Source organism: Sceloporus occidentalis, unplaced genomic scaffold (assembly GCF_023333645.1).
Source record: "Sceloporus occidentalis isolate IW3139 unplaced genomic scaffold, rSceOcc1.0.p SCAF_82, whole genome shotgun sequence".
Lineage (NCBI taxonomy): Eukaryota > Metazoa > Chordata > Lepidosauria > Squamata > Phrynosomatidae > Sceloporus > Sceloporus occidentalis.
In genome coordinates this window covers 2,315,472-2,339,773 of record NW_028317062.1, presented here as the reverse complement: position 1 = coordinate 2,339,773, position 24,302 = coordinate 2,315,472, and the positions used below count along the sequence as shown (strand labels likewise).

The 24,302-nt window shown below is 38.0% G+C and overlaps 1 protein-coding gene across 1 annotated transcript in view; it reads right to left on the bottom strand.

Moving 5' to 3' along the window:
* The window catches only part of LOC149285254 (electroneutral sodium bicarbonate exchanger 1), a 37,058-nt gene extending 13,609 nt beyond the window's left edge, over positions 1 to 23,449 (bottom strand). Inside the window, exons 1-10 of the mRNA XM_089495609.1 lie at positions 23,353 to 23,449; positions 15,890 to 16,036; positions 13,635 to 13,770; positions 12,613 to 12,773; positions 10,195 to 10,383; positions 7,677 to 7,768; positions 4,863 to 5,020; positions 3,538 to 3,625; positions 917 to 1,063; positions 296 to 396 (exon numbers count right to left, since the gene is read on the bottom strand). Coding sequence (XP_089351735.1) covers positions 296 to 396; positions 917 to 1,063; positions 3,538 to 3,625; positions 4,863 to 5,020; positions 7,677 to 7,768; positions 10,195 to 10,383; positions 12,613 to 12,773; positions 13,635 to 13,770; positions 15,890 to 16,007 — 1,190 coding nt within the window. The 5' untranslated portion in view covers positions 16,008 to 16,036; positions 23,353 to 23,449. The remainder of the gene's footprint in view (positions 1 to 295; positions 397 to 916; positions 1,064 to 3,537; positions 3,626 to 4,862; positions 5,021 to 7,676; positions 7,769 to 10,194; positions 10,384 to 12,612; positions 12,774 to 13,634; positions 13,771 to 15,889; positions 16,037 to 23,352) is intronic.
* Between the last annotated feature and the right edge of the window lie 853 nt (positions 23,450 to 24,302).

Below are 24,302 nucleotides of genomic sequence, written 5' to 3'. Positions count from 1 at the left end.
TGTTTTTCACAAATGTGCAAAAAAAACCTTTATTATACCTTATCTATGAATCACAATGCCCCAGTAGACTATATGTATCTGTAGAGTATAAAGTATAAAACAATTCAGCATTTCCAACAGTATGCTGTGCTTAAAAACCATATCTAAAACAGCATACAAGAAGAACCGATTCAACAAGGAATCACAGTAATCAAAGATTGATTAACCTTGTGTCCATGTCTTAGACAATGTCCCTATTGGCAAGTATTTTATTTTGCTTGTAGTACTATCAAAAATCAGAAACACTCCTACCCACCTTCCTGTGCGCTGAAGTTCTGGTCCACTATGCTCAGGTTCTGGTTCTGGGTCCACATGACAGACATTGCCATTAGGAACTCCAGGCATTTTCCTCTTTTCCTGAAATACATGGAATATATAAGACTTAATAACTATGTATAAGCACAACCAAATGTATATACCTGCCCACATCCTGTACTCAACGGGAGCCCTCTGTGGCACTGACTGTGCAGAGTTCACTATTAAGTCTATTGAAGGCTTCAGAGTTTTAGTGCAAGATGTTAGGAACTTTGTTGTCGGACCCCATCAATGTTCAGCAGACAATCGCTAAAATCAATGGGACTGGACTTGGCAAGGTTCATCAATTTGTCAAGATGAGCCCACCAATATCTACAGAGGTTGTGACAAAGAATAATAATCTATATCTTTTGCTGATGCTCAAATTTGTCTTCAAGCAGGGTGGTGTCATCTACTGTAAGCCGATGTTTACTGGAGTATCACGGATCATAATTATTTAGCAACAGTTGGAGTGCTATCTGGTTCCCTATACTGGTGTCTTCCCCTTTCAGCATCAACCCCAAAACTACACAAATCTTTTATTTCTCATTCTAATAGTTACTACTACTTTTTTTGCACCTACCTGAGAAGGGACATTCTTTGGTGGTTCAATTCTAATAGAGGGGTCCCATTCTCCTGGAGGAAGTACAGTTACTTGATCAAGAAACTCATCTATACCAGCAAGCAAGTCCCCCCTGTCCTTCGCCTTGTAAGCAACATCATGAAAAATCTAAAAATAACCGAGGCAATAACATTATGAATTGTGTATAATATAATTACAATTTAAATGTATTAAAAGACAAAATGATACTATTAATTCATGCACATTGTTACAATGTTGTTAGGTAAATAAAATTAAGTGAGCAGATCATTAAGTAAGCATATTGCTTTATAGTGCACAGTGTTTCCATTACTGTTAATGTTATTACTCTAGCTTGATTCATTTTTTCAATTCCAATCTCACAAAAATGGAAAAATACAAGATAATCCACAACAATCAAATAGAAGCAGTAAGCGTTCATGGAGGTTAGAACAGAAAGGAATTATACTTTAGTAATACTTTAACGTTCAATATTTTTCTTTCTCTTAATGACAATTTTGATAATCTATTGCATATACCCTATGAGTGCATTATGCCCCAATATGAGGGAGAAGGAATATTTCGACCTATCTTCCTGTGCATTATTCTATTACTTTTGTATTTATAGGAGAGTTGGATAGTAAGAGGCATTTGGTGCAGGCAAGCTGTGGCACCGTACTTTGAGTGGCACTGTAACTGTACCATCCTTCTAAGGTCAATAATCAAAACCAGGAAAATTATTTGACCATACAGAGGTGGTGGACAATATAGAATTCTGCTACTTTCACATTAATGCCTCTCATCATAGTTCTGGGTCCTTGCACCCATTTGAGGTTTAATCACTAAAGGGAAAGTTGACAGGGCAGCTTGAAGGACAGCTGTGCTTAGGTTCACTGACTTCGCTAAACTTCATGAAGTGAGCTTTTTTAACTGCAGCAACAGCTTGGCTAGCCCTGTATCATTTTCTATTAGAATCGTATACATGTTACAATATAATGCCAGGACATGTGGTTGACCTAAGCAAAATATAATATGTCACATTGCAGAAAAACTACAAAAGTCAGGCTACTATATTCACACTTTTTGTCTGTGCCAAAAATATTTTGTTGTGTAAAATGATGTACAGTGGGGCAAAAAAGTATTTAGTCAGCCACCAATTGTGCAAGTTCTCCCGCTTAAAAAGATGAGAGAGGCCTGTAATTTTCACCATAGGTACACTTCAACTATGAGAGACAGAATGAGACAACATAAGTCCATAAATCACATTGTCTGATTTTTAAAGAATTTATTTGCAAATTATGGTGGAAAATAAGTATTTGGTCAATAACAAAAGTTCATATCAATACTTTGTTATATACCCTTTGTTGGCAATGACAGAGGTTAAACGTTTTCTGTAAGTCTTCACAAGGTTTTCACACACTGTTGCTGGTATTTTGGACCATTCCTCCATGCAGATCTCCTCTAGAGCAGTGATGTTTTGTGGCTGTCGCTGGGCAACACGGACTTTCAACTCCCTCCAAAGGTTTTCTATGGGGTTGAGATCTGGAGACTCCACTCCAGGACCTTGAAATGCTTCTTACGAAGCCACTCCTTCGTTGCCCGGGCGGTGTGTTTGGGATCATTGTCATGCTGAAAGACCCAGCCAGGTTTCATCTTCAATGCCCTTGCTGATGGAAGGAGGTTTTCACTCAAAATCTCACGATACATGGCCCCATTCATTCTTTCCTTTACACAGATCAGTCGTCCTGGTCCCTTTGCATAAAAACAGCCCCAAAGCATGATGTTTCCACCCCCATGCTTCACCGTAGGTATGGTGTTCTTTGGATGCAACTCAGCATTCTTTCTCCTACAAACACGACGAGTTGAGTTTCTACCAGAAAGTTCTACCTTGGTTTCATCTGACCATATGACATTCGCCCAATCCTCTTCTGGATCATCCAAATGCTCTCTAGCAAACTTCAGACGGGCCCGGACATGTACTGGCTTAAGCAGGGAGACACGTCTGGCATTGCATGATTTGAGTCCCTGGCGGCGTAGTGTGTTACTGATGGTAGCCTTTGTTACTTTGGTCCCCGTGTGGTTCTGGGATTTTTGCTCACCGTTCTTGTGATTATCAGTGGTCCTGTATGTCTTCCATTTTCGAACATGAGAGAGAGACAGATATCTTGTTTGTTTGTAGGTGACCAAATACTTATTTTACCGAGGAATTTACCAATGAATTCATTAGAAATCCTACAATGTGATTTCCTGTATTCTTTCCCCCCATTCTGTCTCTCATAGTTGAAGTGTACCTATGGCGAAAATTACAGGCCTCTCTCATCTTTTTAAGTGGGAGAACTTGCACAATTGGTGGCTGACTAAATACTTTTTTGCCCCACTGTATATTTATGCTTACTTAATTTACAGATTGCGTTATTGAAAAGAATAGCAAAACTATATAACAGGGCTCATTTTTCTTGGCACTTCTTCCTAGTTAGGGTCACATAATACACATGTATGGAGTCTGTGAATCATTAAAACACATCTTGTCACAGTAACCACACTAAAAGTACCATAATCCAAGTAAAAACTATGTAACAAACCATATGACTGTATCATATATTATATCATTTTTTTTTGTTTACCTCGTCTGTCATGATAGTTGCCATTGATCTTCCAATTTCATGGTATTGCTGGGCTTTTCCCACTGGTCCAAGTAAAATAAATAGGAATCTGACCAACAAAATAAAACAGAAACAAATGAGCAAAACATCAAGCCAAACTAACATATCCCCATATTAGCTTCAAGCTTTAAAATATCTTTTGAGCCTGGTTTCTTGAAAAAATGTGGATAATGCATCTGTTTAATTGGCGTTTTAAAAATTAAGTTACATTTTAATTCACTGGGACCGCTGTTTTTAAAGGTTTATAGTCTAAAAATATTCCTGTGTCTCTGGTGGATATGAGATTTGAAAACAATAACATCTAATGTTACACATTATTAAGAATTTGCCAAACATAAGCAGATGTTATATGGAGCAGTCTGAACATTCATTCTAAACAAAAGCGAAACACCTCCACGTGATAAATATAAAAATGTAAATACCCTAATAAGGTTAGCAGCTCCCAAAAACAACACTCCTCATAAAGTGTACAACAGCAAATATATCAAGGAATGGGGCGCATGAACATGTAAAGAGAAAAGAACAAAACACAATAGTGTAATATGTCCAAATAATAAATATGAGTGATAACAACGTGATGCACTCACAAAGGTAGTAAGTAAAGGAGGCCCATCAAATTAGAAAAATTCTTCTGGGTGTCTGGAAAGCAAATGAAGAAAACCACAAATGGTGCAGTATAATGAAACTATATTTAATAGAAAGAGAGCTTATAAGTGTATTCCAACAAGGTAAATGATCTGTGACAGATCATTTACCTTGTTGGAATACACTTATTTTTTTTTTTTCTCCTGAAGAAGCCAACGGAGTTTGGCGAAACGCGTTGAGACTGAGCCTTTATCGTATTTGGACTTCCTTTGATCTGCTGGACGTTTTTAATCTGCTATTTTGCATAACATTTCGGTTATGCCAACCCTTTTGTGAGTTATATAAGCTCTCTTTCTATTAAATATAGTTTCATTATACTGCACCATTTGTGGTTTTCTTCATTTGCTTTCCAGACACCCAGAAGAATTTTTCTAATTTGATGGGCCTCCTTTACTTACTACCTTTGTGAGTGCATCACGTTGTTATCACTCATATTTATTATTTGGACATATTACACTATTGTGTTTTGTTCTTTTCTCTTTACATGTTCATGCGCCCCATTCCTTGATATATTTGAACATTCATTCTACTCTACTCTAAAATGTGCTACATTTCATTACACAGCAGAACTTTGGAAAATGGCCTTTTGAGATCAACTTATTAATTGGATCATAAATATACGAATTAAGAAACACCCGTACCTTGTTGGGATGGGGACTTCAGTCAGCCCAGTGAGAAGAACTGCTGGAGACAGACGCACAAAAGCTACAATTGGACGTTCTAGAAAGTCAAGCTCTCCCACAAGGACATTGGAGGCTTCAGCGCCAGTAGGGATTTTTTTCATGAAATGAAGGTCCACCTAAAAAAACAGACTGCTTATCAAATTAAACTGCACAGGACTACTAGAGGTAATATCATAGGATGATCAAGATCTCTCAAAATACCTGAACCTTTCTTCCTTCAGGGTTTGTAAAGATGGTCAATTGTCCACATACATTATTTGAGCTAAACATTGGCTTTGGGTAATGTCGTCAGGGTTTTTTTTTGCAATTACACTTGGATAAACTCAATTTATATTCGGCAACATCTCCTGATAACAGTAATACCCCATACACATGTTTTTATGTTCTAGAGGGCCACATACATCCTTTATATATTACCCTATAGATACTACTGGCTTAAAGGGTTTGTTACAGTGAAGGTTTTTTTTTAATATATTTGTTTTACTTGCAGTGCTCCCTATTTAGTTTATTTATATTACTTTGTGTTGTCTTAAGAGGGAGAACCTTAGATTCTCACTGTCTTCACTCTTACCAGCCAGTCGCTGCTTTTCCTAGAATATGCTCCCAAATATAACACATATAGAGCTTTAGGAATCAAACCAATTTATGCGTCCTTTTACATACTTATTTTTAATAAACGTAGTCTCAATGAGGTCTCTCAATTATCTAAAATATATTAGGTTTATGGTTATTCGATTCCAAAATGCATAAAAAGCAGACCGATTGACTGTTGCTGCAGGTATGTATAAGAGGGCCTTAGGTTACCTGCCTTAGGTTACCCAACAAGCCCTAATTCTGCAGTATCACCATTTTATGGTGCCATTGCCCTTATGAATTGGAAACACAATTCTTAGTACTGTTTGACGTCCACACTGTTTCCAGAGTGAATTTTTTAATTATGAACATTTCTTTTCATTAAATTGTTAATTGTCATGGAACATAAAACAAGACATTGATAGGTTGTGGTTATAGAAACAGAAAAAAACTTCAAAAAGGCAATGGGACCTTTATAGAAAACAATAAAATTACAAATATTTAAATTTAAGTAAACAGCACCATTAGATTAAGAATTAAATAAATTGCATTATTCCAGAATAATGGGACACATAGAAGGTTGCCCTGTGTAGCCAAAATACATATTTTAGCTATTTTTGAATAAAACATTTTAACTACCCGGGGAATTATAGGCCTGTTAGTTTAACTTCTGTTGTGTGTAAACTGTTTGAGGGTTTCCTAAGAGATGCTATTTTGGAGTATCTCAATGAAAATAAGTGTATGACTCCATATCAGCATGGGTTTACAAGGGATCGGTCCTGTCAAACTAACCTGATCAGCTTTTATGAGGAGGTGAGCTCAAGACTGGATCGGGGTGAATCGCTGGATGTCGTATATCTTGATTTTTCCAAAGCATTTGATACGGTGCCACATAAAAGGCTCGTACATAAAATGAGAATGCTTGGGCTGGGGGAGAATGTGTGTATGTGGGTAAGTAACTGGCTCAGTGATAGGAAACAGAGGGTGGTTATTAATGGTACATACTCTGAGTGGGTGACTGTTGCTAGTGGGGTACCACAGGGGTCAGTTTTGGGTCCTATTCTTTTTAATATATTTATTAATGACCTTGTAGAGGGATTGCATAGTAAAGTATCAATCTTTGCAGACGATACTAAGCTCTGTAACGTGGTTAACACAATAGAGGACAGCGCACGATTACAAATGGATCTGCATAGGTTGGAGGCTTGGGCTGGGATGTGGCAGATGAGGTTCAACACAGATAAATGTAAGGTTATGCACATGGGGAAGAAAAATCCAGGCTGGGAATATGTATTAAATGGGAAAACACTGGGGACGACTGACATGGAAAAGGACTTAGGAGTTTTAGTTAACAGTAAATTTACCTGTAGCGACCAGTGTCAGGCAGCTGCTGCTAAGGCAAATAAAATCATGGGGTGCATCAAAAGGGGCATAGATGCCCACGACAAGGAAATAATTCTACCACTGTACAAGTCACTAGTCAGACCACACATGGAATACTGTGTACAGTACTGGGCACCAGCGTACAAGAAAGATATAGTGGAGCTGGAGAGGGTTCAAAGACGGGCAACCAGAGTAATAAGGGGAATGGGAGGACTACAGTACCCAGAAAGATTATCAGAATTGGGGTTATTTAGTTTGGAAAAAAGACGGCTTAGGGGGGACTTAATAACTATGTATAAATATATAAGGGGACAGTACAGAGATCACTCCCAGGACCTATTTATACCCAGGACTGTATCTATAACAAGGGGACATCCTCTACGGCTGGAGGAAAGAAGGTTTCTACACCAGCACAGACGGGGGTTCTTTACAGTAAGAGCGGTGAGATTATGGAACTCTCTGCCAGAGGAAGTGGTGATGGTAAACTCAATAAAAGAGTTCAAAAGGAGCCTGGACGTGTTTCTTGAAAGCAATAATATTACAAGTTATGGATATTAGATTAATAGGGACAGAACGTTGATCCAGGGATTTATTCTGATTGCCATATTTGGAGTCGGGAAGGAATTTTCCCCCTGGTATGGGGCAATTGGCATCTGCTTCATAAGGGTTTTTTGCCTTCCTCTGGATCAACACAGTAGGGACACAATATGTATATAGGTTGAACTTGATGGACTTTGGTCTTTTTTCAACCTTATGAACTATGTTACTATGTTACATAATTTGTCCAAAAGGGTGTAATGTCACAAGCAACCCCACCTTGCTTAGGTCCACTGCACTACTGTTGTCATGATTCCCACCATTCTTAACATCAAGTGTAGAGGGAGTAGGTTGTGGAGAAACAGCCAGACCTGAGAAATAAAAAAAAATATATACCAAATTATTTTTAATGTAATGGATAATGCTAACAATGTTTGCAGTTCATTTAATTCAAACAGAAGATGGAGTTTTTAAGTCCAAGTTGATATTTTACTACGCCAACATATTAAAATGTATAAAAACACCTAAACTGTTGGGTCATCATAGGTCTCTTTTTCAATAGATCACCAAAGTTTAGGTAAGGTATATGCAAACAAAGAAACTATTAAAAATGGCCCATTACTCCTGATGTGAAGACTCCAAATCTGGGTAGAAATTATTTTTCACGTTTCTTAAAATTTGTTTTATTTATATCCTTTTTTTTTTTTTTACATGTTCTGTTGTAGTTAATTTGTCAGCATCATAGGGAAGTTTTCTATTAAATATAACACATTTTTAAACTCCTACATCTGCTTGTTATAAAATGAATTATGCGTAGAATCTAATCTTTTAGGTACACTCATAAAATTTACAGGTAAGAACAGGTAAGCATGGGTTAAAATAATACGGTATATAAGTTATGTGAAAAAAAAAACCAAGGCTTTTTTTTCTTGCTAAATGGAAAAACACAATTCAGGGCTGCAGACTTTGAATTATTTATTGAAAAACATGCACGAAATATTATCATAATGTCCTGGCTGGTTTGCAGTCTCTTGATTGTAAGCTGTGCACCAGCTTGCTTTGCAGAAAAAATAATAGAATCCAAAATCAAAATCAAATCAAAATCAAATCATTGTAGTAAACCCATCTGAGGACAATTATTTTGTATGTGCCGACTGCTTCTTCTTTTTGCCTTCTAGAAAGCGTACAGAATACGGATAGGCTCTTTAAATCTCTGCGCCCATCTCCTGGGTACAACAGTCTCTTGCCGAAGGGAACAATTCTGTTTATAAGTATAGCATCCAGTGAACCATTTCCCATAAGACATAATATGCAGGTCCTCAGTTTATTTTTCTAGGGTCACCATGAAGGATATCATTGGGCAAATATTGGTGCTCCATATTAAAGGGGCCAGGGACTGATAATCTAACCTGGTAGAGACAGGCACACTCCATGTGACGAGAGGTCTATGTATCTAACAAAACTAACCTACTGAAAAAAATAAAACTAAAAACCGTCCAGTTATCACTAAAAACACATTTCCATAGTAGAATGTTTCCATTAGTAACAAGTAACAAACCCTCCCCTGGATCCCCTGATATAAAGGATATCAGAAGACTCCAAGGTCAGTTTTTTGTTCCTCTCTTACATACAACTATTCTTAACATCAATCTGTTTTTAGTAATTTTGTTCACAGAAAGCTATTTTATACTTGTATAAATCCACCTTATCCATGATGCATTCATCAGATGTATTTTTCTGTGTCCAACACAAGATGGGGATGATGTTTTCACATTCGCTTTAAGGTGAATTAGCCTTGTTGCCAAGGTGATGTGCTAGTATTAGCTTCCCACTCTGTGGACACTAAGGAATACATTTTCTCTTCTACAAAGAAATCTATATCTCTTGTTTTTTTGTTTTCATAAATCTTCAAACATCCTAGCTATTATGCTTTGTCGTCATGCTATGTCTCCTTGAATGTATTACTCCATTGCGGGCAGGGCCGAACTGGGAATAACTAGGGGCCCCGGCAAGTGCAGGACCCAATCTGCAGTATCAGTAAGTATGCGTGACCCTACGCGTCCATCGTGGAGGAGGGCTGGTTGTGGGCTTTTCTGATTAAGGAAGGGTCTACATGTTTATGGAGAATATTATATGTCGTTCTTTTCTCTGATATTACCTTATAACTAGACAAGTGCCGTTGTGAATTTATGAAAACTATGTTGCTTTGGTTGGAGACTATATAACAAAGCAAACATATCAGATTTTGCAAAAAATAAGTAAATGTGGTATTATGAACATACTCCCTAAATTTCACCCTTTTCACAAAATGATCAAACAAAAGTATGTCCTATCTATATAAGAGTTATCTGGCAAGTTTCAATGTTGGTATAATGATACACCTGATATCTCTGACCTCTCCCTCCCTTTACAGGTCATCTCCCTGCCTTTTCGCTAAGATCAAGTCAGTACCTTGGAGAGGGGAGAGAGTTGATCCCCTGGGTGCTCATCACTTGTGTTGTTTTTGGGTGAGGGGTACACCCTAGCACACACAATGATTGGATTTGTAAGCGCACCCTAAGCATTCAGACCCTGTCTATGCAACCTTCTTGTTTTGCACACTGGCCTGGCCTGGCCTTTGGCTGGTTGGTGATAATTACATTGTTGCCATGTACCAAGGCCATAATGGCACCATAATAGGACTATTCCTGTGTGCAATGCTGCTTGTTAGTTTGCATCTCAAAAAACAATATAGTCACATCTTAGTCTTTATTACTGCATTGGATTAAGGACATAAACTGTATCAAAAGGAACTTACTATTTTTGTCTAGCAAATGGGGCTCTGACTGCTTCTTCCCAACCTCAGCAAAGGAACGCACCATTGGGATAAGATTGTTGCGCTTCTTCTCAATTTGATGATGATGCTTCTTCAAAAGCGCTTCCTTCACCTTTACTCGGATATTATCTCCTAGTTCACCAGATGTCTCTTGATGATCCAAGATCATATCTATAATAGATAGGTATTCAAATTTTTTTTTTAATAAAATGCAGATGCAAATTATTTGACTTTACATACAATTTCTTAAAGACATAAATTATTACTAGGCATGTGTCATTTACAAAATCACTGTTTTACGGTTTCTGGTCACTAAGAAAATAATTTTTTTAGCATGTAGTTACATTTGAACAAGTCCGTTTAAAAACATCTCTAGGGCTATGTAAATTAACAGCTATATTCATATGGGACAAAATTTTGATGGCAAAAAAATAATTTACCGCCCCTTTATCTGAACACTGAATCTTTTTGATGGCTTTTCTCTGACATATTTGCCATTAAAGGTGTTTCATAAAGACTAAAAATATAATGGATCCAGATGAAACAAGATAGGAATAATTCCTAGTTTGCATTTGTGTGTTTACAATTACCATATTTGTTTATGGTGTGCATACAAACATGTTTTCCATTTCAAAATTTCATTCAAAGAGAAACAAGAATTTGATTGCAATGAGTTTAACCGTATCAGTACACATAATGATTAAAGGCTCCTGTGCAATGCAATTGTCTTGTGCGGTTCTATTTGATTAAGTCTTGCAATACAATTAGATGCAACGTGCCATTCTCTGGTAGTTGCGTCTTGTGCTCGACTGCCCCTAAAGGAAAATAAGTCATGGGACCCTACAGTTTTCAATAATAATCTACAACAAAGTAACTGGTCTAAATGTCAGTGTCATTAATATATAATATAGTGCAAAGCAAAACTATTTCTTTATTTTGAACATTCATTCTAGCTTTGTTGTCCGCCTTCCATATTTGCCTGCCAGTCATCCAAACATTGAGTAATATTATAGCCGTTATAGACCAAAAACATGCTACTCCATCAATACTTTGGATGACTCTGTGTAAAGCATATTTAAATCTGGGAGATTTCTTGAAAGTCACTTCATTCATTGCACTATGCAATACCACCTGTGACATTTTTTGTGAATCCATTCACCTGAACAAACACAATTCACTTTGCTTTAGTGGATAAACCCAAAATAGTCTGGAGAGCATAATTTATGTTTTGCGATATCTCTTCTCTCGCTATGCAAATTCTGCAATCAACATACTCCGCTGGATCCAATATGCAATGTCACACTGTTTAATTATTTTTTGATAATTATGTTTTGTATAAATGTATACTGAATTTAAAGTACAACTGCCCTTTTCATTAGTTTTCAAGCTGTTTTTAGTAATACGCTGTAGCCGTGTTTGTCTGTTGACTCGGTTGCAAATCAATACCCAAGGGAGTCTTCAAACAAGATGCAGGGACACTATAAATAATCTCCCCGGGGCTACTTATTAAAGTGTCCAAGCTGTGAAATCGGCTGTGTTTTGTTTTCCTTTGATAAATGTGGTTCTATTTTTTGCACTTGTTCTGTCCGCAGCATTTAATGTTCTATGTACTCCGACTTTCCTCGCAATATCGAAGTTATTTTATCTCTTGCTGCGGTATATAGCGTCTCTGATCTGTTATTTCTTTGCATGCATCTGTTTTCTTCACTAATTGCATCTTTTTTTAAATTACACATAGAACTGTTCTGACGTTCTTATTTGCCTTTCATATTATAAAGAGCTAACTCTCAGAGTCGTAAACGGCCAGAGTATCAGAGTTCCTGAAACTAGTATGGGGTGAAACACATCTTTCATCCAAGTCTATCAAAGCTCCCATATCTTAGGCTATAAAAAACAACAAATATCTAATGTTACAGAAAGGTTTGATTAAGGTTTGATTAAAGTGAAGGCAGAATATGGTGTGAAGTTTCAGACACTATACATGATGTTGGATTGCCCCAAAATTCAGATGGCTTCTATTTAACTTAATGCAAGGACAGGAAAACAATAGAAAAAACATGTAAGACCTAATGTTCTCAAACCTCTAAGACATTCTCAATTTTACAACAGATTGCTGGGCTTGCATTAAATTTGTACTCCGCTAAGTGCAGTTGTACTATGGTGCAAACACAAGGTGCACAGATACGAGTCAGAGATAAATCTTGTTGTGTCTGGCAGTGAATAACTGCAGAAGTGCCCTCTACACCACAGGTGATGCACGGCGTATCTTACACTACTGCAATTAGAAAATAATTCATGGATATAAGGAAAATACACAAGAATCCTAAAAATCCAAACAGATCTTAAATCCATTCTTCAATTTGCACCAATATGCATCAACTATCGCTAGTGATCATATACCTGCTATCTCTTCTATAGTGTTTGCACGCATATCAAGTTGAACAGTCCCATTGATGATACAACTTCTTAGTTCAAATAGGCTGTGCAAGGAAAGAGTTGCTACATAGGGTTTACTCCAACGTTCCCCTCCATCTTCAACATCTTCCTCAAACTTTAACCACCTGGACAGATTAAAAATAGTTTAAAAATACTTATAAAATTAAAACATGAAAAATAACATTACTGAATAATTAAATTACTGGATTATCAGTGTATCTCTGTATGTACCTTTAAGTTGATATTTAACAAATATTTATAAGCATTTAAAAAAATATAAACATCTAAGCCAATAATTCTATTTGTAACCATTCAGAGTTTTTGCCGTAGTCCATTATTGTGCCCAAAGAAGGTTCTTTACAATGTAGAGATATGTATCATACGTAAATCTCAGAATGCCGAGGTCTGTAATTTACAGGAACAATTTGGGCTTTTTTGAGCAAAGAAGATACAAATTGCATTATCATTGTAACCATGATCGCTAAAAATTACTATAATAAAAGCCTGTGGAAACATCTATACTTAAAGCCATTCAATGGTGTCCCTCTATACGAATAATACATTTTAAAATGATACATGTTAATCTGATTTTGTAGATGAAAAGAAAACTTGTCTGAAAAACATTTGACAAAATCGACCCTGACAAAGGTTGAACAGAAAAGCAATTCTCTCAGCACTACCTGCTGATAAAGCTTTCTTTATTTGGGAAGGAGAGGAGGCCACACCATTATTACCTACTTATTTTATATGTGTGCAAATCAGAACAATGTATAGATCAGTTTGGAGCAGGACAGTCCCGGAGGTTTATCTAAATTTTATTGACATCAGAAATGATTGTACCGAGATCTACTATGTGGCAGTTTCTACATTTGTGCAAGGACTAGCCTGTACTACATGTTTAGTATTAGTTTACAATCTTTACGAAGCATATTACAATGAGCGGGCAATATATTTATTACTGAGTTAACACTGAACACATGCGTTACCTTGCTGTTTCTTTCCACTCCGCATCCTCACCCTCCTTAACACAAATCTCATCCAGCTCTGTGAACAGTTCATGAGGGACATGTTCTTCATCATCCTCAGTCCCAAGTATGAACTGCACTCGCTGGGAAGGAGTATCTAAATAACCAGACACAATAAAGTCAGAGGTATCTGAAGCCTGTTGAAAAGGTGCTGGATTATAAAATAATTAGGAGGTTGTTCCCACTTTTCCTGTCACACAAAACCAAACTCGGGTTCTACTGATGTATTGACGAGCATATACTGTGCATTTGTGGGCCTTCCTATGTCTCTGTTCCCTGTAGACCAGACCTGGGCAAAGCACGGCCCGCGGGCCACATCCGGCCCGCTGAATAGCTCGGACCGGCCCGCAAAGAGTGTCCTGGTGACTCACCAATGAGTCCGGTGTCCCCCCCCGCCCCGGTCACTTACCTTAAACTCCTGTGTTGGAAGCGTTTGTCTCGGGTGCCGGCGCTTTACGCTGGGCGCCGGCATATGACGTCAGACGCCGGCGATCAGCAGTGAAGCGCCGGCACCCGAGACAAACGCCTCACGCTTCCAACACAGGAGTTTAAGGTAAGTGACCGGGGCGGGGGGGGGAGATCCTGAGAAGGGGGGGTTAGGGAGTTAGAGGGGAGATACTGAGAAGGGGGGGTTAGGGAGTTAGAGGGGAGATACTGAGAAGGGGGGTTAGGGAGGGAGGTCTTACTGTGTGTGTGTGTCTTACTGTGTTTGTGTGTGTGTGTCTTACTGTGTGTGTGTGTATCTTACTGTGTCTGTGTGTGTCTCACTGTGTCTGTGTGTGTCTTACTGTGTCTGTGTGTGTCTCACTGTGTCTGTGTGTGTCTCACTGTGTCTGTGTGTGTCTTACTGTGTCTGTGTGTCTCACTGTGTCTGTGTGTGTCTTACTGTGTCTGTGTGTGTCTCACTGTGTCTGTGTGTGTCTCACTGTGTCTGTGTGTGTCTCACTGTGTCTGTGTGTGTCTTACTGTGTCTGTGTGTGTCTTACTGTGTCTGTGTGTGTTTGTGTGTGTCTTACTGTGTCTGTGTGTGTCTTACTGTGTCTGTGTGTGTCTCACTGTGTCTGTGTGTATCTTACTGTGTCTGTGTGTCTCACTGTGTCTGTGTGTATCTTACTGTGTCTGTGTGTGTCTCACTGTGTCTGTGTGTGTCTCACTGTGTCTGTGTGTGTCTTACTGTGTCTGTGTGTGTCTTACTGTGTCTGTGTGTGTCTCACTGTGTCTGTGTGTATCTTACTGTGTCTGTGTGTGTCTCACTGTGTCTGTGTGTGTCTTACTGTGTCTGTGTGTGTCTTACTGTGTCTGTGTGTGTCTCACTGTGTCTGTGTGTGTCTTACTGTGTCTGTGTGTGTCTTACTGCGTGTGTCTTACTGTGTCTGTGTGTGTCTTACTGCGTGTGTCTTACTGTGTTCATAGCTTATTCAGTTATTGTAATAAATATTTTAGCCCATTTTTTAGCTCAAAATATTTTTTCCTTTTTTTTCTCCTCTAAAATCTAGGTGCGTCTTATCAGCAGGTGCGTCTTATAGAGCGAAAAATACGGTATGCACTCCGAAGCCTTGTTCATTTTGTTCACTTCTGTGCTGTGCTAATAGTTATTCAGGCCTTACTTATTCAAGCACCTCTACCAATGACGTAGGCTTGAATAACTTTATTAAACAGCACATAAGTTAACAAAATGGACAAGGCTTCGGAGTTTGTAGTTTTTAGAGGTCTGGCCCTCTAAAACCATTCCAATTTCTCATGTGGCCCCATGGGAAAATTAATTGCCCACCCCTGCTGTAGACCATACTATAAAATGTTTTTTCCTGCACTACTATGGTTATCTCAGCAATTAGTAACTCTGCAGATGCTAATCTGTAAATCCGATGATGCCCTGAGGAGTACACAATCTTTGCTGATTGAGTATGTGGTATCTGTGGGTGCGGGGTATGAACCAAAATAGCACCTTTCACGGCACTGGTGAACCAATTTCACACAAACTTTCAATAATTCCTAATGTCTAAAATAAGATTGATCGCATCTTTTCCTTACTTCCTAAAATATGTTTTGCTACAAATATCCTCATTACATCCATTTGCACACATATTAACATTTCAGGTGTGCGAATCAGGCAACCAGAGATGGGAAGTGAGGGCCCAGTCCCCAGAAGTTGGCATGGTTGGCCTAGGGAGCGGGTAGCATGGTATGCATGTGAAAACGTTTCACAAAATATTTACCATGGGCTAAGGATTCATCGTGGCCTTCTTCCTGTATGACGCCCTTCATTCGATCCCTCTTTCTGTGTTTCTGTCCATGAGTTCGGTGATGTCTGTGGCTCTGCCGTCCTAACGGCATTCGAACACCCACATACAAAGTTCTGTGTCCTAAAAACCCATATAGAAACGTTCGTTACAATTGAATTGCACTATTATAATACACACTACACATAAAAGAAAGCTGCTGCGGCACTATTTTTTTCTCAATATATTTTTAAGTCAACGTCTGTTCTAATTTATTTTAGTCTATCCAAGCAATGAGTTTATGTGGCATACTACCAAAGCACTTTAAAAACGAATTACATAATTCCAAGTAATTTATGGCAGAAACCATCAAGTCACATTAAAACATGTTAATCACCTACTAATATAATATTATGCTACATGGAGCTCAAAACAGAGATGACCTTTTTATCAATATGAAACACCATATTACTTTGTAATATTTTTGTAGACTGTAAAACACAATGTATAGTCAGATCCAAACTACAATAGTAGTCCATACCTGGGGGGGGCACTACCTGTAACCTTTCATGTTATATTTCCAATTCCATAGGTAGCGGCTTTATAGGCAGGACCTTGGGAAGCATTTACAAAAATGACTTTACCATTTATCTGCTTTCTTTACTGGTTTTCCAATGGATTGCTTTCTGTAAATGTGTTTTGGATAGCATTGGATAAACATCGCCCCTGGGATAAATGCTGCCTCCATAGACTAAGTTAAAAGAATCTGTCCGCCTTTATGATATTATTTCATATCCCGGACACACTGCAGTGAGGACCGTGGCTGCAGGGTGGATGGGGGCTCTGACCTCAGTCCAGCCTAGGGCAGCGCCCGAGGTAAATATGCCTCTGGTTGGCGGAACTTAATGGCACATTAAAGGGTCAAAACCCTAACTGAGATTGATGTTGAGAGATTTACTCTCCTGTGTTCCTATGTGATGGAGCCCAGACAGAGTTTGCAACTTGGCACTTCATATTCCTAGCTGTGTGCAGACCATTAACTTTACCTCCTACAGTGTCCAGTCTCACGGTGTAATAATTAAAAGCACTTTATGTGATTTCCCCTCTTCTGGGTAACACCTCTTTATTTATCTAGGTTGTGTTTGCTGGTATAAGAAAGAAGCTTTAACATCATCCTAGTCAGCCCAAGCTGTCTAGAATTGTTCATTCACATTGGGGTACCAGAAAGTAATTTAATGTCATGGGAACACACTTCACATATAAACCATAATATATTCACATATACTTATTGAAAGAACAAGGAATTCCGGATTCTGCAGAAATAATAATTTTATAGCAATTTTTCACATTTTCAAGACAAAAGCATACAATATTCCCATGTATTTCTGTGGACATTGCCAAGAATATATAGTAAGCAAGAGGTGTAAGCAAAAAAAAGAAAATTTGGCACAATGGCAGTGAAAATGTTAAAGAAAATTCCCAGGCTTTATTAGGAAAAATAGTTTTGACCTATAACTGTCCTGAACTACAATAATCAACAATGCTTGTGAGGAGCACAGTAATTACTGTCAGGAGGGTACTTTGATTACCACGGGCCATTAGAATTCCACCCTTTTATGAAGGACGTTGGGAACTGTCAACTTTTTCAAAAAGAATTCACCATTTGATAAAGCTTAGCGAGGAGGAGAGCATTTAAGGATACAGCCACTCAGTAGGAAGCTGAAACAAGATAAGGGCATGACTTTGAGGCTGAGATACCAAAGCAATAACTGCTGCTTCATGATAACCATCTGCTTAGTGGAAATCTACAGACTGAACTTCACGCTTCGAAGAATACTCTGATGATAAAAAAGCAAATTAGATTGTCTCTGTAAGTATCATAATTTGGGATTTACAGAATAATGGCAAAAATTGCACAGGGAAAGATTTCTAGAAAGCAGAGTCTCAAGTCTTTTTTCAAACACAGACTATTTCACATGATTTAATTTTCCTACTAGACAATCATTAACACGTAGAGCTAAAATTGCTCATTTCTGTAAAAGCAAAAAGCGGCTGCCTGCTTTGGCACGGGTGTTTGGTTCGGTCAGTTGCTACTTGAACTTGTCAGTGATTGAAATTTACTAGCTTTAACCTTCCTTAACAGATGTTTTAACAAATATTGTTTCATAGCAACTTCTGCTGTTCCTGCAATCCATTTGTATTGATTACAGCATAGCTTAATTTTAAGAAAAAACAACAATCCTTTTTTTAATATTAGATTTGACAAAATAGGGATCTATGATCCAGGACAGTGTTGGGGGGGATTTCACTTGACATATACATTGTGACACAGTACAGTCCCAGGGGGATTTCCTGTGTGTATATTGTACACGTATAAAGGGCCCCTGGGGTGGAGTATTTGGAGACCAAGGTGGGTCAATGCGCTAACTCCAGTATTGTAGCAGGCTGGATGCCCAAGCTGGGTTTACAGGATCCAGTCCAGGACTTTGATAAAGCCTGCACCAGACGCTGGGTGTTAAAACCCCCTTAAGGGCAAAGAGAGGCCGTGAAGAAGATACCCGAGCCAACTGTGGCATTACCTGCCTGGACTCATGTGCTCTATCTGGGGGAGGTTTCCAGAGCCTGGGTTAGCTATGCCTGGCAGGGAGATCTAGTAAGTGGGTCTTTAGGCTGGTTAGTCTGGACCAGCGAAGTATACATACCTGGGAACTTCTTCACTACGGCTACCCGGAGCTTTCCCTTGCGGGACGCGGCCAGGACTGCGGGCGGTCCCATGATGTCAGTGGGAGTTCCTGCTGATGTCAGCGGGAAACACCTCCACTTAAAGGGCAAATGGGCGGGGAGCGGGGCGTATCAAGACCCCACGACCTGAAGGATTCAGGTGTTGACCCGGAGAAGTGGTGCTTCACCTGGAGATCTCCAGATCAAAACCGGAGAGTTCTCAGGTAAAGATGTATAGCTAGAGAGGGTTCCAAATAGAGCAAGGATTTTCTTTTATGATTTTGTTTTGGGGTCTTTGATTTGTGCACTTCCAAATAAATAACACAGTTTGAGGGCCACGCTTAAAAGAGAGTTTGCCACAACATGTAGAAACTATATTGATACAGATAAAATAAAACTAAAATAAATATGTGAAGAACCAGACTTAGACTCCAGAGCATTTAATTAGAGCATCAAATACTTATTCCTTTTAATTAATCGTGAAATTCTGCTGCAGGTACCAAGTCACCCAGTTTTGGGCCTTCTCTATGGATGAATGAGCCAGCATGGGCTCCAGCTCAACACTTGGCTTGGTCCAGATTTCAAAAGCGAAGCAAAGACAGCCAAAATGCCCTTACCCTAGATATGTGGATATTCAGTAGTTAGTAAGGCTTGGCTCGATGTCTCCAGCTTGCTTTCCCCCCTCTAGCAATTCAGCACATGCCAAGCCATCCACAACAGTAACTTATGACTTTATTGAAAGTCCTGCCTCCAGTGAATTTTGCAGTAAATATCTACACATTCATTTGGGGCTGCTTTTAAAATGTAATCTTCCAAATTTAGTCTCCTTTCCCTCCTCCTCTACCTGAATTCCTAAATTCGCACAATGTACACATATCAGCCTGGCATGTTGCTCACTCCCATCGAAGTCAATAGCAGCTATACTTTCCATGTATAATGTATCGGACTCTATTAATGCAAGTATGTGAGCGCTAAAAGAAAAAAAAAAGATAAGATCATAAAATAAAAAAGCAATATCTTTTGGCAATGCGAAGGCTGCGGGAAAGGGAAATGACTAAGTGTTCATTTTTCTACTGCATTTTATCTATTCTGGACATTAAATATATAGATAGTTCTGGTGAACAATGACCTGTCGGTAGTAAAGGAATAAAAAAACATCACAATAAAGATCTAGGGTAGTCTATTTATATATCTGTGCTCAGGCAGTCATGGTTTCTTCAATTACTTTGCTGAAAGGTCCCGGTAGTAAGCAATCATTTTTTTGTTACAAGGCTATATATATACGGTGCACTAGATTGCTTGGATAACAGCCGCATAATTTATCACCTGCCTGATTGATTATTACATATTGCCTGAATGTATTGTAGGCTATAAGCAAAAATGAGTTTTGGTACATTCAAAACAATATGCAAATTGCCTCAAATTAAAAAATGCTGCTTATGTTATGCAAATTAGAGTCAAGCGGGGACATGTGAATAATATTTATAACTAAATCTGACAGTTCAAACTAACACAACCACTTGCAGATCTGTCATTTAATAACTTAAAGCGATGTAGGCAACTTAATCATTCACATTTAACCAGATATGTGCCAAGCTCATTCAGCAGGCAATTAGAAAGCTCAAATAGAGAGGTTGTCTCGCCATAATTACATAAAATTGTTCAGTGTTATGTACAGTAATGTAGCATTTTCATAAGGCTGCCCGTCTGTATCAAAGCTGTATCCTTTAAATTATCACAAGAAAAATCACTACCCAGTCTTAATTTTTTGGTTTTGTAAAGGGACAATAGCACCTCTTAATTAGTGTTTGACAATCGGCTCTTAAAGGAATGTTCTTGTCAGGGGGAGTTCACGTTCTTCAGAAACAGCATGGACAGGAGCATGCTCCACGCAAGGTTAGTATGTGTGTATGCCTTTTAGAGTTGGCGTGTGTTAGTTACATAGGGGAACTTGGCCTTATGAGCCCCAGTGATAGAAGGTGCCAGCCTACCTCTGACTAAACTAAAACATTTGCATTTTTGGCACTAGGACACCCCAGCCATCATATGTATTTTAATGCATTTGATAGCTGTGTGGTCCCTTTAAATTTTCATGAGGTCTGTTTTGCACATGCATCAGGAGATTCTGCAGAATGCCCCCCCAAATGCATTTGCCCATTTTCCACGCCCCCTATAAAAATGACCTGCAGGAGATGTGTTCAGCCAAATACAGCTTCCTACATGAGATATACTTACATCCAGTCGCCTCCAACACTGACTGTGCAGGGGTCTCTTTGGACCCTAGTGCGCATGTACGGAAAGTGCTGCTGTTTGTATAGGAGCATATCCTGACTTTGATTGATTGTTTCCAGCAGCCAATCAGTGACAGGAACAGACGGACCATGGAAGAGGAATGCTGCTGTTGCAGGGATGACATTTCTTGTGTCAGGTAAGTGATTTATTTTTATTTATTTTTTCATTTTGTAAGAATGCATATTAAAGTATACACATGGTACTTTAATTTACATTCCTCTATAGTGGGGTTGTCAGGGGCATTATAATGCATTAAGTAAGTTAAATAACGAAAGTTAGTTTTGCTTTTCATCCGGTAATTTTGGAAATCTTTCATTTTTAAAATGTATCGAAACTGGATGTTCCCTAGGACAGTGTTATTACTCAAATAAAATAGAGAGTTATGTCAAATAGTTCCAAAATCAGAAATGATCGAAAAATGACTAAATATGGAACTGCTTTCAAAAAACCCATGTTCTATAAAAAAAGGATTTGTGGCTATTAAAGATTTTAGTAACTATGAATCACAGAACATTTATTATACAAGAAGAATCTAGATGGACTTTACTTTTGGTAGACAGGGAAGCAATCAATGAAGCTTCCAGTAAGAATGCAGCTGCATCGGAATACAACTCTTCGTTGAAAGAGCCTCACTATAAATAGCATCAACACGCATGGATCAAAAACCATAGAAAACATGTGAGGATATGTAAAAGTGCAAAGAAAGTATTTAAGAAAACATTGCAACAAACTGTGGCTGATGATACTCTATATTCACCATGGACAACCGGTGGAACGACCAACCAATCCCCACACTTACAATAAAGGAGAACAATACCAATAGATGGACTTTTCCCAGACAGGCTATATAAATTTATTACGACGCCGACCAAGCTCACTGGTTTATATCAAGCTTCAGGTGGGACTGAAATGTAGATAACCATAATCTAGCCTTCTCAGATTTAAAACAAAATAATGCTACAAAAATGTTGTTCGTTGTTGATAAAAGTCCATAAACAACCAAGTTACAATGACTGTAGACGTATAGAGTTTTTGAGCATTGGACATCCTACTTGTATGTGCATTGATGCATTTTACATCATTAAAACCAATATTCAACATCCAAGTACCATTAGGTATACCCACACACATGAAAGGCCACCTATTAAAGTAAGTTTATGGAACTTTCAATTTGAAAAATATTATAAAAATGCTTTACAGATTTATCTGCACACATGCACATACATATGTCTAAAATTATAGTGTATGTTTCAAAATTTGCTACAATTTTTGCTTACATTTTCATTGATAATCAATGTGAGAATATACATGTTGCATTAACTAGTTGTTCTTTGTGTCTCTCCCTTCAGAATAGTTCCACGATTATCAAAAGGCATGCCATATCCAAGATGTATAAAGAGATCACCAACGGCGTGAAAGTAGGAAGATTCGTGCATTTCACATACAACTTTTGTTGTTTAATTTGGTTGATCTCTGAATCTCAGAGACACACTGGACATGGGGTGGCTATTGTCTCCTGAACAACGGTCGTTTCTGTGGTACAAATACAAAGACTTTAAATAATTCAGTGTGTTTTTAAATGTGTAGTGCCAGAGCTGCTGTGTCTACTGTATTGTAGTTTGTGTGTATACTGCCGTGTCAGAGTCTGCTTGTATGTGTGTATATGTATAGTGCTAGAGTTAGTTTTATAGGTCCAAAAGCAAAATATTGACACAAGGATAAAAACCATGACCTTAGCAAATTTTTGTTAAAAAACTCTGGAAATGGCAAACAAGAAAATAGTTAAATATTCTTTCCAAAAAATTCTGACAGCTTTATTGGATTCTGTAACACAATTTAAGATATTGGAAATTGAGTACAATTTTTTTTTTTTTCTTGAGCTGTATGAAGGCTGGTCTAAAATGTTGATATCCAAACAGAGATTCAGAAGCTGTCTTGGAATTGCAATGTGAATCACCAACAAACTATTAAATGTTGTTAGTTTTATATAGAAAATATTTTATTGCTCTTTGTGAACCATTATCATGTGAAAGTACTATTAACATGTAAAAAATAAAACATATTGCTCCATGATAGCAGCTGTTATTAATATCTGTGTTTCACCACTTCATATATGTTACTATGAATAACCCGATCTACATTTGTTTCTCTCCTCTCATTGTGCCTTCCAGGAATCATAAAAAGGAAAATTAATAGTAATAGTAATTTTACCCCATAAGAAGATGGAGCCTTTAATTAAAGTGGATATCAGTCACATGTCGGGACTACAAAGCTCTTTCTACCAAGCTCTGATCAATGATTAATTGTTTGGAGCTTCAAAATACTTCGGAAATGATTCTGTCCAAAGCCTAGCATGATTTCATGATGTTGAACTCCACCATGCCTACACTCAAACTCAGCTGGGGAACAAATACTAATAAATGCGTTGCTTTACATATTATTCTTACCTTCAAGCTCCTCTTTCTCATAATGAATATTCAGCACAGAACTGGTGCCACCTTGGTCTACGACAGCCTCCTCATCAGATCTCTGTAAAAGAATACAATATACAAGAACTTACTTGCTTGCTTCCAGTTATGAATTTCAGAAAAATTATACAATAAATAAAAATATGAATGAACAAAATTACATTTATGAAGGAGTTTGCACTTAGAAAATCAAAACCTATTGGATATGGCAAGTAATTCACCAACCCGCCTCACATTTTCCTCAAAAGAAATAATAAAATGAATGCATTATGCAAAACAATTTAAGTAAAATAATTTCTCTGACTTTTATACTCTTTAGTTTTCAAAAGGTTTATTGCGTTTCCAGTCAGCTTCCAACAGAAAATACAAGAAGCTGCTGTAAGGTAATCAAACTGCACCAACTAAGAGTCTTCTTTAGAATCTTAAATTCTTCTTTGGCAAGCTGTTCTGAAGGTAGGCTTGGGGGCTTATAGCTTCTTCTCCAACTATTTGCCACATTTGAATGTGAAAACAATATACACTGCAGTGTTCAGCCATTTGTAGGACATTGCAATGCAGAAGGACTATAGAACAGTGGTCCATTCAAAAGCCCAAGAGGGCCACATCAGGCACTCCAGCTTCCTATGTATTCTGTAAATGCAGTCAGGTGCTCACAATAAAGGAGCAAATGCAAAAGTACAAGAATACACAACTGCCACCCACATACACATTACCTACTATTCCTGCATAATCGCTTTGTTGTATTTTATTTTTTACATCTTTGCCACCCTTGTTTCTTATAATCATCACCATGTGTAAACAACATTTTACAGGGCTATAACAATATAAACTGCATGACACGTTTTTCTCTTGTGATTGTTCAGATTACCACAGCTATGAATGGCATTTCCTTGTATATTTTTATTTTAATGCTTTCTATAAAATTCTGA